The sequence below is a fragment of the Mytilus californianus genome, unplaced genomic scaffold (assembly GCF_021869535.1).
Source record: "Mytilus californianus isolate M0D057914Y unplaced genomic scaffold, xbMytCali1.0.p SCAF_4, whole genome shotgun sequence".
Taxonomy (NCBI): Eukaryota; Metazoa; Mollusca; class Bivalvia; order Mytilida; family Mytilidae; genus Mytilus; species Mytilus californianus.
Genome location: NW_026262690.1, coordinates 93,058,433 through 93,076,110, shown reverse-complemented (window position 1 = coordinate 93,076,110; position 17,678 = coordinate 93,058,433). Strand labels below are relative to the sequence as shown.

The 17,678-nt window shown below is 35.0% G+C and overlaps 1 protein-coding gene across 1 annotated transcript in view; it reads left to right on the top strand.

The window, feature by feature from the left end:
• The window catches only part of LOC127698877 (proton-coupled folate transporter-like), a 79,158-nt gene that overhangs the window by 53,673 nt on the left and 7,807 nt on the right, over positions 1-17,678 (top strand). Inside the window, exons 2-4 of the mRNA XM_052202591.1 lie at positions 9,586-10,709; positions 11,813-11,896; positions 15,550-15,706. Coding sequence (XP_052058551.1) covers positions 9,587-10,709; positions 11,813-11,896; positions 15,550-15,706 — 1,364 coding nt within the window. The 5' untranslated portion in view covers position 9,586. The remainder of the gene's footprint in view (positions 1-9,585; positions 10,710-11,812; positions 11,897-15,549; positions 15,707-17,678) is intronic.

The window sequence follows — 17,678 nt, the reverse complement described above, 5'->3', positions numbered from 1 at the left end:
TACTCTCATAGAAACCATAGAAACTCATAGAAAATGAGTTAGATTTTCAGAATAATATGAAATGGAGGACTTGTGAAATTTGCACATAATACAATGTTAACGCAAAGATATGTCTCGCGCCTTTTTATTATTCTGATAGTAAAATGCAAATGTTGAAATTAAAAAGGCAATACTTGAATATGTAAATTATGCGAAATATTCAATGGAAATGAGATGTTCCAAAGCTAATACAGCTGCATACCAAATATTATTGACATACCACTAGTGGTTCCCCATAAACTTACCTAATCACAAATTAATACATGTTAAGTAAGCAAAAAGTTCAAAGTCAATATACCATGATTGAGAGGGTGGGGCCAAATAATCTCCATGGAAATGAGACGTGTCAATGCTAATTCAGCTGCATACTACTGATTATCATTGACCTGTCACTAGTGGTTCCCCAGAAACTGACCTAATCACAAACTAATACATTGTTGACGACACCGCCGCCGAAGCCGGAAACAGCATACATATGTCTCGCTTATTATTCCGTCAAGGCGAGACAAAAATTAATGTATCTGGATAGCGTCTCTATTTCTTGTCTGAGCTTCTTCAAATTCAAACTGAGGTCCAATCCCATGGATTTTTTTTTACCCAGGGACAATGTGGGGGCATGGGGTAAGTGAGCGCGCTCACTGAAGTTCTTAAGTTGTTATATGTCTTTATGTGAAATCCTTTGTTTATTTAAGGATTTGTTGTGGCTATGATTTAATTTTTCCCAATTATTTCGGGGCCATTTAGTGCTTGTTATGTGGTGTGGATTGTTGCTTCATGTTGAAGACCACACGGCGACCCCTAGATGATGGTATTTTTGCCACGTTCTATTTTATTGGAATGTGTCTAATTGACGCATACCCTGTATCCTTTCTTTTTCATATTCTTGTTAGATTGAAAACTGCAGGACAGGGCTATCTTGGTTATTGGTGATTTCAAAAGATTAAAATGATATTGGTTTTATTGCTGATTCTGAGAAATAACATTTACACATTTGATGAAATCGTCAATTCCATGTTTCTTGGTGGTGTTTGGAAAAGGTACGGAAGCCCTAAGTGAATCTCTGTATCTCTGCCACAAGGTTTCGGAAATTGGACAAAAGACTGGTCTACTGTTACCATCTTGCTCCAAACTAGAATTATCGAAACCTTCTACACCATAATACTGAAGATCACATTCTGGTATTGCACCAACTTGGTTTTGCAGCTGGCCTGCTACCCAAAGAGCCAATGGTGATGACCTAGTTGTACGAAGTCGATGACATGACCAAGCATCTACCCAAATTTCGATTTTCCTGTTGATATCGTCCATGAATATGTGATGCAGTACCATCAAGTGCAACTCGATCAATGGGTCTAAAACACCTATATCCTCCATATGATAAAACATATGGTAAAAATAACATAGAACGCCTTCGTAGAGATCACGCCAAAGTCTTTCAATGCGTTGATTATGAGTGCTATAGGTCCTGTAATCATGCTTCCTGGTCCATTTAATCCTAGCATGAAATCGGCAACAAGAATGTGTTCTAAACCTTTGTCCGAACTTACACGTTTGGGTGTTCCATAGCAGGAAATTCCAGTGCGAAAACATTCGAAAACTGTTTCCGATTTGTTATTTTCACAACATTTCATGAACATTAGCAATCGGCTGCAACCGTCAATTCCACCGACAATAATGAATTTCAAACGAATCAGTTTGTGATTTGTGTCTATATACCAAAGATAGTTTGGTCCCTCCACATTATAAATTCCCCTATGAAACCGTCCTTTGCGTCTTTCTTGTGGACCGTTTTCGTCGACCCTTTCAATACTGTTTCGTAGACGCCATCTCGGAACATGTATTCCCTTTCTTTTCAGCATGATTCTTAAATAGGTTTCCCCACACCGTGGAAAGTCATTAATTATTCCAATCAGATTTTAGTCAAGTTCACCATCTTTTATTTCTGTAAACTGTTCTCTCAGAGAAATTTCTGATATTTTAAATCCAATCTCCAGCATGTTTTCTTATATTGACTTTGGAATGTTAAATTTGAAAGTATTTTAATTGGCCTTGAGGTGCCATATTTAGAGCAATCTAACCTGAAATTCATCATGTCTGACCTGTTTTGGACACCAAGTTCCTCCATTTCATGCGATGACAACTGACAAAGAATTTCTGGAGATATTTTCTCAAGCTTGAACCTATGCAACAAGTGCTTCAATCCATGATTTATAAGAATTTCCTGCATAACTCGTCCGTCCGCCATATTCACGTCGAATTTATTAAATTCTACGTAAACAAAAAACTTGCGCCTTTTTTATATTCGTTGGTCAGTATTACTGTTATAAATAAATATCAGTACGTCATTATAGTATACAGATGCAACATTATGATATAGCAATCTGTTAGAATAGCACAGTGAGGTGATAAGATATTATGAAAAGGTGGGTCCATATTATATCAAGATGTCTTTGTAGTATACGACTTTATCGTCGTACGTCGTAAGATAGTAATATGACAGAATAGTATAAAAAAAGTTGCTCCATGTTATATCGAGATAATTGTATAGTATACAAATTTATCGTAATAAGATAGTAAATAACATAACATAATAGTATAGTGAGGTGACAAAATAGTATGACAAAGTTGCTTAATGTATTATTAAGATGTCTTTATAGTATAAAATGTATCTTTATGGTCTATCAATATCACATAATAGTATAGTAAAATGACAAATCAGTTTGAAAATGTAGCTCCATGTTATATCAAGATGTCTTCGTAGTATAAAAGAATATCTTCATGACAAAGTAAGATGACAGAATAGTATGAAAAGGTAACTCCGTGTTATATCAAAACGTCTTTATAGTACATAATTGTATTTTAGTGATATAGAAAATTGACAGAGTAGTATAGTCAAATGTCGTAATAGTATAGAGCTGCATGTGGCGTTCCATGGACAAGGAATATTCAACCAAATGCAGTTATGACCAAAACGTTTAAGAGTTATGGACGGATGTATAATGATACAGCTTATTGGTAATATTCCAATACTGTTTCCATGCAGAATTTAGAAAGACGGGGTGAAATTAAATTGGCACAATGAAATTGATTCCAATAAAGGGGAGACAAGTCAAATATCAAAAGTATAAGAACTTTGAATATGGTTATGCAACTAAATAAGAGCTATATTATGGAGGATTTAAAGAAAAAAGGATGAAACAAATTGTCCGCTGAAAAAAGTTTTTGATCGAGTGCAATAAAGGGGAGAAGCTAGGCCAGTCACCCATAACCATAAATATCAGTCAGTGAAAAATGTAGGATGGACTGGATGGGGTTTACAGAATAGAGAATCATGGGTCAATGCTGTAGAAAAATGAGCCCAAAAATAAAGAATAGAGAAAAATAGGCCTAACAATAAAGAAAATAGAATAATGGGGTGCTCAAGTATATACAAAGAGAATATTAAATGGGCATAATATATAAAGAATAAAGAAAATTGACATAGAAATTAAAGAGTACAGAAATAAAGGACCTCCATCCAGACCCTCTTTTAGGGTCGGGGTTTTATTTTGTCAATGAATAGCAACAGGTAAATGAAAATAGAAATATTGAGATCACACTTTCCATCAATATTCAAGCCGCATATTAAATGTAGTTTATTGTTGTATTCATATGAAAAATAATGTAATAAATCTCATGAAAGTAACAATATGTCAGGAATCCGGTTACATCTTTGTTCAATTGTGGCTGTTCAGGACCTTGATGTTAATTTCAGATAAACTCTTTGTTACATGCGTGAGAGAGTGACATCGTCTTAGCAAGTTGAAAAATCTCTGAGAAATGTTTTAAGGGTACGAAGTTAATGGAAAAGCAAGTGACAACTTCTTTGCACTTTTAAGACTTAATTAGCAAGTTGAAAAATCTATGAGAAAATATTTAGGTGTACGATTGAAGTTGATGTAAATGCAAGTGACAATTAACTTTTTGCACTTTTAAGAACCTATTCAACATTTCGTTTAAATGCATAGCGACGGGGGCGTAGTCATTTTAATATAATTAACTGAATTTAAGTCTTTAAATTTGTAAATCCGAGATTGGTCTGACGGATTGTTCTATGTTAGATTGTCAGAGTAATCTCGGACCATGAATTTGACTGCTCAGTTAAGGAATATATAAATTCGCTAATTTATAGATTAAAGCATGTTTCTTATGTTTGTCTTTATAGTTTTTGAGACATTGCTCGAGATCAGATCTTCCCGGCTGTATGTTTATGGCGCTGCTTTATGAAATCTTCTATGAAGTAAAGCAACCAATATTTAAAAAATAAAAGCCGGGGGCGGGTGATATGGATGAGATATACAGATATGAGATATAGAAATAAAAATCTTAACAAACATTGTTGAATAACGTCGAGATGTCTTTTGGTTGTTTTTGTCTTTGGGTTGCTGCTTCATTGATGACTAACTCCACATCTACTTTCATTCAAACACATTCCTTGAAAGGGCAGACCGATTTTAAACAAGTTCTGAATAAATTCAACAGAGATGGCAAAATATCACTTACACAATACAAATTTAAAAAAAAAAAACAAAAAAAAAAAAAACAAATGAGCAGACCATGACAGCCAAACACTATAGCATCTCCCAGTGACTCTAGACAGCTCACACGTGTAGAGGAATAAAACAGTTTTTGTAAGAACTCGGTCATATTGCGATATTTGATGAACAATATTTAGAAAACGTATTAGGAATCATAGAAGCAGTCTTCGGTGTGAGCCAAGGCTCCGTGTTGAAGACCGTACTTTGGCCTATAATGGCTTATTTTTATAAATTTTGACTTGGATGGAGAGTTGTTTCATTGGCACTCATACCACATCTTCTTACATCTATTAATTCTTTGATTTTTTCTATCATTATTCTTTATCTTAATAATAATGTCTATTCTATAATTACTTGATAACTGTATTCTGAACATTCATGACAATGTTCTTTTCTGTAATCATTTTTCCAGTTATTCTGTATATTTTAGCACCCCCCCCCCCCCCCCCCCCCCCCAATTATTCTCTATTCTTTCTTTTTTTTTGCCCATTATTCTCTATTCTGTAAACCCCATCCATTCCCTCATATAAAATACAGCTTTTAGCAGGTAATAACAAACTATCGTCTGCATGATTACGTTCGGGAGATCTTTTTTTTTTTACTAAACTCAAATTCATAATTTTGATTGAATATTTTGCATTTTGTAGTAGTTTTACAAAAATCAAAATCAGGGAGTGAAAAAAACCCAATAATCTCTTGTTTTTTAAAAGTTTATATTGTTTATATTCATAATGCTTCCTTCCTATAATATAGACATTCCTGTTTCCTTTTGAATCAATAAAAACTTCAGATTCAACTTATTTACTTACTCACAATAGGATACTTTATTAGAAGGAGCAAACGTGCAACTACATATATAATTCTTTCTAAAGCAGGGTGTATATTTGAAAATAATCAAAATGGAACAAGACTTGCATCAAGTAAGACGGTATGTTTGTTTTTGTATTTACTTCCACGTTTCTCACGTATGAAACATTTTCCATTTTCCATATGGGTAGATGATTGGTTTAGTAAGGTACGTATATTCGTATAGCAAAGCACAATCGAAACAGAAAGTTTTAATTCACGTCCCTTGTGTAAAATTTACTATACAACTACAAAAATGTGCTACAAAAGTGTCAAAAAATTTGTCATGTTATAACCAATTGTGCCCTTGAAAAGAAACAAGTTAATGGTTTGTATGCATAATATATTACGTATTGTACTGCACTGATTATGATCGGCTATGGATGAACTTTTATGATATAGATTGTGGGGACGGTCTTTCGCGTCACGTCAATTAAAAAAAAGCATTTTTTTTTCATAATTTGATAATTTTCTGTCGTTTGTTTTCTAATCAAATACTTCTTCTAAACCGTGCAATTTAGATCGAAATAAGCGCACATGGATTAAAACTGGTCTTATTTATGAAAGATTTTATATACTATATGTCTATGACATTTAAGAACTTTGATTAAAAAGAAGGCCTTACTGTGACTTTGAGATGAAGAAACACAATAAAAGCGCTGTTCCTTTGCTTTTTGTGTGTTTTTGCTGTGCATGTACTGATTTTATATCATGGATGGATACCCCATATCCTTTGTTTTTCTATCATCTTGTATTTGCTATTCTATCATTTAGCTTAGAGTGAATTTTGGATAGAAATATTTCGTTCCTTCATAGTTTTCAATAAATGTTTTGCATTATTGCAATTGCAATGGGGAATCCAGGTTACGTGTTTTATTCTCAAACTAAATGGACTCTTGACGATTTAGAACTTGACTCTGAAATAGTGTACGTGCACAGACACCTGTCATGATATTGTTGCCCTCTATATGTCTTCTGGTTAATTTTATAGTAGGGTTGCATTCTTCATCTCCATATTTTATAAATTCATTTTCATTTACTTAACTTCTTTTGACCGTTTAAATCAAAACAGTCTGTCTTTACATAAGATTCTTTGATAAAAGTGTACCAAGAAGAATTATTTTAAAGGTCATGTACTTTGGAGATCTGGAAAGACTCATAGTAATATTAACAATTATCATTTAGCAAAAAAAATGAAATAGCAGTGGCTGAAGTATAATTTCATTTTTTGATACCGTTAATAATTATAGTTCTTACATTTCGAATTGCGATATTTAAATGAGCATTTTTTTTAATTTCCATCACCCAAATAAGGGAAGAAATTCTTATTTTTCAAACTGTGATTTATAGGAAAACTACACAACACTATTTATTGCACCGGTGCATGTATGATAATTATATAAAAATGTTTTTTTTTTTAAATTTTAGTTCATTTATAGGTTTTGGAGTTTAGTGTGATGTCCATTTTCACGGAACTAGTACACATTTTTGTTTAGGGGCCAGCTGAAGCTCGCCTGCGGGTGCGAGATTTTCTCTCTGTGTTGAAGACCTTTCGGTGGCCTTGGGCTGTTTTCTGCTCTTTGGCATAGGTGCTTGAGGACAGGATCCTGTTTTGATCTGTTTTGAGCCCCCATATAGTCCCTCCCCCTTATTATCATAAATCTTAGATTTTTCAATATGTATCACTTATTTGTACCATATATATACTAATATACCATATTTTTACTCTTAATATGCATGTTTACTATCAACGTGAATCTCGACTATAGATCCTGTCCTCAAGCACCTGTATATGCTCTTTGTCGGATTGTTGTCTTTGTCTCTTTGACACATTCCCCATTTCCATTCTCAATTAAATTTAATAGCAACATAAAAGTAAAACAAGACATTAATTAGTAGTGGTGTCCAAATGTTCGCCATTCAATTTATTATAGGGATAAGTGTATTTTAGAATTTTATAATAAAATCATGCTCGTAAATATAGGACAAGAAATTCCGAACTGTTCACCTGTATGATGTTCTAGTTATTGACCCATACTGCAAAGGCCTAGGAAGTAAACAAAACATCGACTTAACCAATGTGTGAGTTTTATTTTATGAAGTATTTGAAAATCATTATATGTACTGTTGTATGCGAATACACATTTCACTCATTCAAACCTATTTATCGTGTTTTACAAAATTTGATAACTGAATGAACGGAAATTAAAGTAACTTAAATTTCGAGCTATCGCTAATTTTGTGATACTGATAAATAACTCTTTCAATTAAGATTTAATTAAGTTTTAGCCATATATATAATTATGATCAGATTTACATCAGTCAGCTCGCAACGAAATAAAAAAATAAGAGTTGCGTGAAAATGATCTGATGATGGCAATAATAAATGAGTCATCATGCAGAACAAGAATTTAAGAGAGTCTTGTGACTGACAGTCACAACCTCTCAAATTTGACATCCACCCGGGAAAGTGTGTATCATACATGAATACTGTACAAAATAAACCTCACCAGAGAACTAAGGACTCGTAAAAAAAGGTTAATTGGATTAGACTCCCCCTTTTTATTATTTCATCAGACATCATAATATCTTCTTTAACTTGTTGCTGATACCAAAACAATTGTATACTAAAGTGGTTGAAGTTAATATGTGCTACTCATATCAACCTCATGCGAGCACATTTTAAGTAGATGCAGTATATATCACGGCTATTGGTTTCCCACCGAATAAAGAATAGAAGATAAACGGCATCAACTGTGAAAGTCATGTGTTGGCATAATTTATGATGATGATGACGATGATAATGATGATAATGGGTGACTGTTTAATGTCCAGCGGCAACTTTAAATACATATTCAGGACGAGAACATTTTAATGCAATATGAATATTAATCCTGCTTTATAGAAATAAACCGACACGCCGAGCCGGATTTTTAACGCGCTTGTTCACAAGGTAACAGTCCGCAGGAAGACATGTCACTCTTCCCGGACACATTATTCTGACTCCGAGCTGACCAGTATTTGCTCTTACTCCATAATGCCGCGTGGTTGGCGGAGAAGCAGCAAATACCAAATTTAAAGTCTTTGGTTTGAACCGGTTCAAACCCACGCCCTGACTCACTTGAGGTGAACACGCTACCACCGAGGCGGTTGTGTGTTGGCATGAAAATGATAAATAAAGCATGATAAGCTGAAAATTACAGACATTTGATGTAAGATAACTGTAACAAAGATAATAACAAAAAGGGATGTAGAGTGTTACCTTTATTTAAGAGTATACGGTAGAATTGGTGAGTCTTATGTATTTACGAAACGTGCGTCCGACGTATAAAAATTATAAAACTGGCACTGATTATTGATGAATTTTTGTTAAAGGTGATTAAAAATGAAAGTAAACATTTTTTTTTAATTTGGTGCGTCCGAAGCGCTTTTCTGGATTTACCCTTATCAGGGACGCTCAAATACAAACATATATGAAAGCTATGGATGTAAAAATACCACACGATAATACTTGATGAGCTATATGACCAAAAGGGACATAAAAAGAATAGCCAATCCATACACAAGTTCTTTTTATGTATACTACATTTAAAACATTCTATTATCATGAGTATGTACTGTTTATTATTACACTTATCGAAATTCAAAGGGGACGATGATATCTCAAACTAGTTTTACCCTGCCACATTTTCACGTGACTGTCCCCAAGTTAGTAGTTGTCTTTCTTTATATCTTTAATGTTTTTGTCATTTTGTGCGATTAAGAGATTGACATCTTGTATGTATGGGCATCTATTATATATCTATATAGTTGAAGTCCGTGATTTGGCCTCTATGATTTGACCTCTATATGTCTTTTGGTTCTTTTGACGCTTGGTTACTGTCTTATTTACGTTTTCCCCCTTATTTGGTTTTATATATGCATATTTCTGTTAGAATTTTGAATGGGTTGTTTGATAAAAGATTTAGTTTCAAAACGCTTTGCCTTAAGTTATGCTTAAAATCAAAATATGTAGCACCTATAGAAATTAGGGTACATCCTTTATGTTACTTCTGCAGGATTAGAAAGTACAGAATATTTGCAAATTTAAAATTATTTCTCACTTTCTAAGTTTATATTATAGAATGGATTCCATCGAGGAAGATGAACCACTTTTGCTCATACCAGATGAGCCCAATGAAAAACCAGTCATTGTTCGTCCTGTATATCAGTTCATTGCGATAGAAATTATTTGCATTCTGCATTTTGGTGCTTTGACGGCAATGCTCCCAATCCAACAGTTTTATGTTATAGACGAAGTTGCAAAGAAATATGGAGGAGATGGTAAAAATTCAGACGTTGGCTATTGCCCAAATGGTACCGAACTTTCAAACAGTACAAGTGATATCGTCCAAGCAGAATCTACAACCATACTCATGTATTTGGGATTCATCAGTACATTAATCGCTGTAATTCCTATTTTGGTATTAGGAGCATTAACAGACAGATACGGAAGAAAATTTCCATTGTATCTTTCATTTGTTGGAGTTTTACTCAAAGAAATCGTGATGATCGTTACCGTTTACAAAGGATTGTCCCTTTGGTTTTTAGCTTTAGGAGATTTTTTCCTGGGCATCACTGGCCATTTTGGTCTATTTTTAGCTGCTTTGATGGGGATGATTGCTGATATTACAACTCCCGGCAAGGAAAGAGCAATGAAGATAACCGTATTGGAAGGGACTATTGCCGTTGCCTTGGCCTTAGCGACATTAGGTTTTGGCTATTGGATCAAAGACGGTAATTATAGACATCCATTGATAATGTGCATCGCGTGTACCGTTTTGGCATTCATATTGACACTTACAATCTTGTCCGAGACTTCAAGGTCAAACAAAAAGAACGACATCAAGATTTGTACTACAGCAATGTTATGCGCTTGTTTCGACGTGTACAAAAATGGAAACAGGAAAAGAAATAAAAAATTGGTTATAGGGCAGATAATATTTTGCATCAATGTTGGGGCACTCTTGGGGAAAACAAATGTTGTTACTCTATTCTTTCTTCATTATCCGTTGTGCTGGAGTGAGCTTCACGTCCAAGCTTTCACTTGCGTCCAATTCTTGGTGAACTGGGGAACAATTATACTGGGCATAAGAATTTTACACAGATACCTGGCAGATTATACTATAGTTGTTATAGGAACAGTATCGGCCATAGCAAGCTCTGTCACTTTGGCTTTTAGTACAGAAGACTGGATAGTTTATGTATGTAAGTATTTTTTAATCATTTTAAAATGAGATGTCAAGTAAACGTCAATGAGACAGCAACCGAAGGAAATAGAGAGAAAAAAAGACGTCTAGATGTGAACCACAGGCACTAGACGTTCTATCAATAATAATAATATATGGGCAATGGGAAGAAAATAGTGTCCATGTATATCTATCAATAATAATAAAATATGCATGGGCAATGGGCAGAAAATAGTGTCCATGTATATACATGCATGGACACTATTTCTTCCCATTGCCCATATTTTATTATTATTGATAGAACGTCTAGTCACTATTTTCTTCCCATTGCCCATATTTTATTAGTATTTATAGAACGTCTAGTGCCTGTGTGTGAACATACGGTCTTGAACCATAGGCAGGTGCCTATAAAGTAAGCCAAGCTATGAATTGCTCAGTTTCTAAAGAAAAGTTGAGAAAGTATAAACAAATTCTACAAGCAGCACCAAATTATCCAAATGACAATAAAAGTTAAAAAAAAAGTAACAATGGACGACCACTGACGAGGTTCCTGCATAAGGACAGGCACATATAACATACGGTAGGGTTTAAGTAGTTTCTCGAGATCTCAACCCCTTTAATAACAATATCGTCTTTCAAGATGTAAGTTGAATTGATTTTTGTAGTTTTTCCATTGCCGAACTCGTCCTGAATATGCATGAAATAATGTCAATTTGACGTTAAGCGAGTACCATTTAATAGAGCTATTCATTGCCGAATATGGATTTTAAGTTAATTCGCCTGTTTAACTCCTGGACAACTAAACTGGCACAAAATTTGCAATAGAAACTGAAATAAAGTGTGAAAACGTGCATGTGGTTCAGTCGGAGGTGACGCATAGCTTCAATTCTCCAGGGTGAAACACGTCGTTTATGGAAGCTGCTTCAAGGTCATTTACACAACACATGTGTCCGGAATAACTATCATCAGGTTCGCTCACCCAACACATGAAAATTGTGTGACCGTCGACACCAATTGAGCCTAAACAATGCAATAAAACCTTGTTTTTCATATACTAAGGAGGTTTTGCATTGCTTGACATTTGCCACAAGATACTTATGTGACACCATTATTACATTACAGATGCGGTGATTGGTGTTATGGCAGTCTCAATTGCACCGTTACTAAGATCGGTGCTGTCCAGGCTGGTGTCACCAGATGAACAAGGTAATCTTTTGTTCAGACTCGTGTCAGCTGATGACACAAGTATAATTTTTACCTCACCTGGCCCAAAGGGCCAAGTGAGCTTTTCTCATCACTTAGCGTCCGTCGTAGTCCGTCGTTTTTCACCAATTTGTTTGCGTTTTGCCTTATATAATGAAAATTAAAATAAATAAATACAAACTTTAAATAGCTAAAATGATCAGCAAGGCAAGATCTACGAACAAGTCAAATTTTGCCGACATAGTTAGTAGACTGTCACTCTTTATAGGAGTGATAGGTAGTCCTTAAATGAGGATTTTTTAACCTCTTTTGTGTTTTGAGCAAAAAGTAAAGAAAATAGAGAGAAACTAAACAGACAAAACGATCAGCAATACAAGATCAACAAAAAAGATATTTTTGTCATGAATTTTATTCTCGTCTACAATGCAGGAGAGTGTCCTTTGTTGAATATGCACAAAGACCTAGGCGAGCGACACAGGCTCTTAAGAGCCTCTAGTTTTGTTCAAGCTCGTGTCATATGATGAAGAAGACAATGTTTTTTTTCAGCCGATGAAAAAAATACTTTTTGTCAGGCTCATGTCAGCCGATGTTCAGGCGCGTGTCAGCTGATGACTTAGGTAAAAATTTTAACCAAGGTCATATCAAGTCTGACCATGTTGTTTCACCTGATGAACACAATGGTAACGTTTGTTCAGGCTCATGTCAATAAATAAACTGAGTAATGTTTTGTCCAGTCTAGTGTCATTCAATGAACAAAGTAATGTTTTAGTCAGACTCATATAATATGAGGAACAATAAAATGCTTTGTCCAAAGGCCTCCACCAAATCAGATGAAATTTAAAATTTTTTGTTAGAGATCCAGTTCGAATTTGACGGATTTCCTAATTGACATTACAGAGTGATGCCCTTGATAAAAGGGAAATCGTCACATTTTTTGTTTCGGGATAATGACTTAAAGAGGCATCCACAAAATCACTTGAAATTTGGAAATCGATTGTAAGGGGTCACCTTAACACAGATCTAGGTAGAACTTTATCGATTTCTCTGGTGGAATAAAGCAAAATTTTGTGTTTCAATGCAGACGATTTCTTGAGTGAGCATCCACAGACTTTATTTATTGATATTGAGTTATGCCCCTTTATAAAGCTGGGAATAACCAACATATTGATTGGTTATATAAAAACCGAAATTTCATCCCTTTCCTCCAATGGTATAAACTATGGCTGGCCCCTTAAAAAATGTTTACTAGTTCAGCGAAAATGGACGTCACACTAAACTCCGAAACATATAAATAAACCAAAATTAAAAAAACACAAGACTAACAAAGGCCAGAGGTTCCTGACTTGGGACAGTCGCAAAAATGCGGCGGGGTTAAACATGTTTTGTGAGATCTCAACCCTCCCCTTATACCTCTAGCCAATGTGGAATAAAAAACACACAGCAATACGCATAGTAAAACTCAGTTTAAAAGAAGTCCGAGTCCGATGTTAGATACATATTTTTCTAATGCCTTCATAACATAGGCTGTGTGAAATGGACACATTCTGTTTTTATTTTTTGTTCATTTAGATTAAATCTGAGTTTAGAAACAATATTCCATCTATAATTACAGAAACTTTGACACAGTTATGGGTATCAAAACATAATAGGATATGTGCAAAGTAGTGACCATAAGATGACTGTGAGGGATCTGTTTTGCTTTGTGCTTTGTTTAAATAAAATACAGTCACGTGCAGTCTGATTGAGCGTTACATTCCATGCTCCTTGTTTATAAATTGACACACTCTCTGCAGGCTATAATGAATGCTTCTAACAGCTCTGCAATTTCCTCGCCAGGGTGACTATCACAGCCACTAAATACTTTTTTTTCAAGTGGCAGTAGGATAAACCCCCTTTCATTCACAACCAACTCATGTCTAAATAAAATTAAGAATGGAAACGTGGAATGTGTAAAAGAGACAACAACACGACCAAAGAGCAGAAAATAGCCGAAGGCCACCAATGGGTCTTCAACACAGCGAGAAAATCCCGCACCCGGAGGCGGGCGTCGGCTGGCCCCTTAAAAAATGTTTACTAGTTCAGCGAAAATGGACGTCACACTAAACTCCGAAACATATAAATAAACCAAAATTAAAAAAACACAAGACTAACAAAGGCCAGAGGTTCCTGACTTGGGACAGTCGCAAAAATGCGGCGGGGTTAAACATGTTTTGTGAGATCTCAACCCTCCCCTTATACCTCTAGCCAATGTGGAATAAAAAACACACAGCAATACGCATAGTAAAACTCAGTTTAAAAGAAGTCCAAGTCCGATGTTAGATACGGTAACAGAAGAAACTTGGAAAAATGACAATGATGAACATAAATTAACAAAGGACTACTAGCAGTAACTGACATGCCAACTCCAGACCTCAATTAAACTGATTGAAAGATTATGTCTTCATCATATGAAAATCAAGCACAATCCCTCCCGTAAGGGGTTTAGTATCATAACATCATAAAATATACGAGAAGAACATAACCCGTATCATGCCAACAACTGGTTTTAGAATAAATGTGTTTATTTCCGACGCAAAGACCCTATGAGTGAATCAATATTAATTCCAAAAAATGCCATCTTTAATGACTTGACAACAGTATCGTAACTATATCCCTTCTGAATAAGTCTGTTTAAAGGTTTGGTTAGCTTTTGAGGTGAATGACGACATTTTAAAATTTGTGCTTTGTATAGAATATTACCTTAAAAGATGGGATGTGAAATACCGAACGTATAAGATGTCTGCACGTTGATTTATATTTACGAATAATGTCCTTGTACCGATGATAAAATTTAATAAATGTTTTGAAAAGTTTGTGATATCGAAACCCCTGGTGTAATATTTTTTCAGTAATACAGAGATTTCTTTCATTAAAATCAAATACATTGTTACATACACGAGCGAATCGTACAAGTTGGGATATATAAACACCATAAGATGGTGCCAATGGAACGTCACCATCTAAAAATGGATAATTAACAATAGGAAACTTAAAATCATCTCTTTTATCGTAAATTTTAGTATTAAGCTTCCCGTTAAAGATATAGATATCAAGATCCAGGAAAGGACAGTGTTCATTGTTAGTATTAGCTTTATTTAAAGTCAGTTCAGCAGGATAAATCGCTTTAGTGTACATACTGAAGTCGTCATTATTGAGAGCCAATATATCATCCAAATATCTAAAAGTATTATTAAATTTTTTTATCAGATGTTGTTTCGATGGGTCTTTGCTGATTTTAGTCATAAATTGTAACTCGTAACAATACAGAAACAGGTCCGCAATAAGTAGTCCTCTTAATTAAAAGTTGCAACTCATGACCAATATTTTCCCGTTAAACACGGAAAGACAAAAATAATAATGTGTTGAAATATTAAATTTTTATGTTTTAGGTAAAAGAGAAATTATGACAATATAAATTAAGAAGACATGTGGTATGTTGCCAATCAGACAACTCTCCACCAGAGACCAAAATGACGTAGAAGTTAACAACTATAAGTGGCCACTTTTTCGATGGTCGTCCCCTTGGGCTATAAATTAATTTACTTGTTTAACTACAAGTTTGCAAGAATGTATAACAAAACGTTCCCGTGGTAACCGTCATCACTTTTTATTTTTAGGTAGCCTTTTTGCCAGTATTGGAAGTTCTGAATTGCTGCTGACGTCACTTGCACAGCTGTTATATGGTTTTGTTTACAAAGAGACTGTTAGTTATCTTCCAGGGTTGGTGTTTTTGATAATGGCTGGCATTCTAGTCATAGAATTCTGTTTATCTTTGTAAGTATAGACTAGTTACTGAAGAAAATGGTATTTCATTTAAAAATAAGAACATGTAGTCTGATTGACAAAGAGACAACTATCCACCAGAGACCAAATACGATAGATGTAAACAACTAGTCACTGACATTCTGGTAATACTACATTTCTTCTAGAAATTGTGTGAAGATATCCCTAATAATTATATTTCTTTATTCATAAAAGGTATATTAACCGTATTAAAAACGCCTGGTAAAGCATCAAATCTCAACCAAATGGTTAAGCGATAAAAAAGTTTACTGGCACTTCCTGTTGAGCTTTTCTGGTACAAATTATCAAAAATATAGATAGGGTAGGTCAACTTTTCATTAATTTATTGTTAACCTGTAAATACTTTGTTAAATAGGAGAATGTCATGCCATAGAGGGGCGTATGACATTTGCGCCGATTTTATAAATGTTCAATCTTTCATTTGCGCCGATTCAATAATTTCAAGTTCCATTTGCTCCTTTTTAGCTCACCTGGCCCAAAGGGCCAAGTGAGCTTTTCTCATCACTTGGCGTCCGTCGTCCGTTGTCGTCCGTCGTCGTCGTTAACTTTTTACATTTTGAACTTCTTCTAGAGAACCACTGAATGGAATGAAACCAAACATGGCATGAATGTTTCTTATGAGGTGCTGACCAAGTGTTGTTACTTTGAAGCCGATCCATGATCCAAGATGGCCGCCAGTGGGGGAATTAGTTTAACATAGGATCCTTTGGGAAATACATACAAATGTCTTCTTTTAGAGAACCACTGAATGGAATGAAACCAAACATGGCATGAATGTTTCTTTTGAGGTGCTGACCAAGTGTTGTTACTTTGAAGCCGATCCATAATCCAAGATGGCCGCCAGCGGGGGACTTAGTTTAACATAGGACCCTTTGGGAAATACATACAAATGTCTTCTTTTAGAGAACCACTGAATGGAATGGAACCAAACATAGCATGAATGTTTCTTTTGAGGTGCTGACCAAGTGTTGTTACTTTGAAGCCAATCCATAATCCAAGATGGCCGCCAGCGGGGGACTTAGTTTAACATAGGACCCTTTGGGAAATACATACAAATGTCTTCTTTTAGAGAACCACAGAATGGAATGAAACCAAACATGGCATGAATGTTCCTTATGAAGTACTGACCAAGTGTTGTTACTTTGAAGCCGATCCATCATCCAAGATGGCCGCCAGCTTGGGACAATGTTTAACAAAGGACCCTATGGACAATACATACAAATGTCTTCTTTTAGAGAACCACTGAATGGATTGAAACCAAACATGACATGAATGTTCCTTATGAGGTGCTGACTAAGTGTTGTTACTTTGAAGCTGATCCTTCATCCACGATGGCCGCCAGCGGGGGGACTTCCTTTAACATATTAAGACCCTATGGGAAATACATATAAATGCTTCTTCTAGAGGTGTACTGAATGGAATGAAACCAAACATGGCATAAATGTTTCTTATGAGGAGCTGATGAAGTGTTGCTACTTTGTTGCCGATTTACTGTTCAAGATGGCCACCAGGATTTTTTATTAAATTACAGGGCCAATATTAAACCAAATTTGGCATCGCTCATTATTATGGTATCTGTTATGATTTTAATCTATTTTTACATGATTTCCAAAACCAAAGTAGAATCAGGTGAGCGACACAGGCTCTCGAGAGCCTCTAGTTGCATTTTAGTGCTGTGCTTTTTTCATGGCGTAAAGAGGTTTTATTGTCCTTTGATATTTTAAAGGCTGTAAATAGATTTTTATATCATTTGATATTTTATTGCTATACTCAGTTATTTTAGTGGATGTAAACAGAGTGCTTTTAACCTTAAAATTGACTTGTTTTGCTCGAAATCCTACTTCCATCTCCCCATTGTGGGAAGGGGCAACAGTTATATGCATGTTTTAATTGATAATTCATAACATATGTATAACTGGCCATGGCTGGCGGAAGAGGTTTA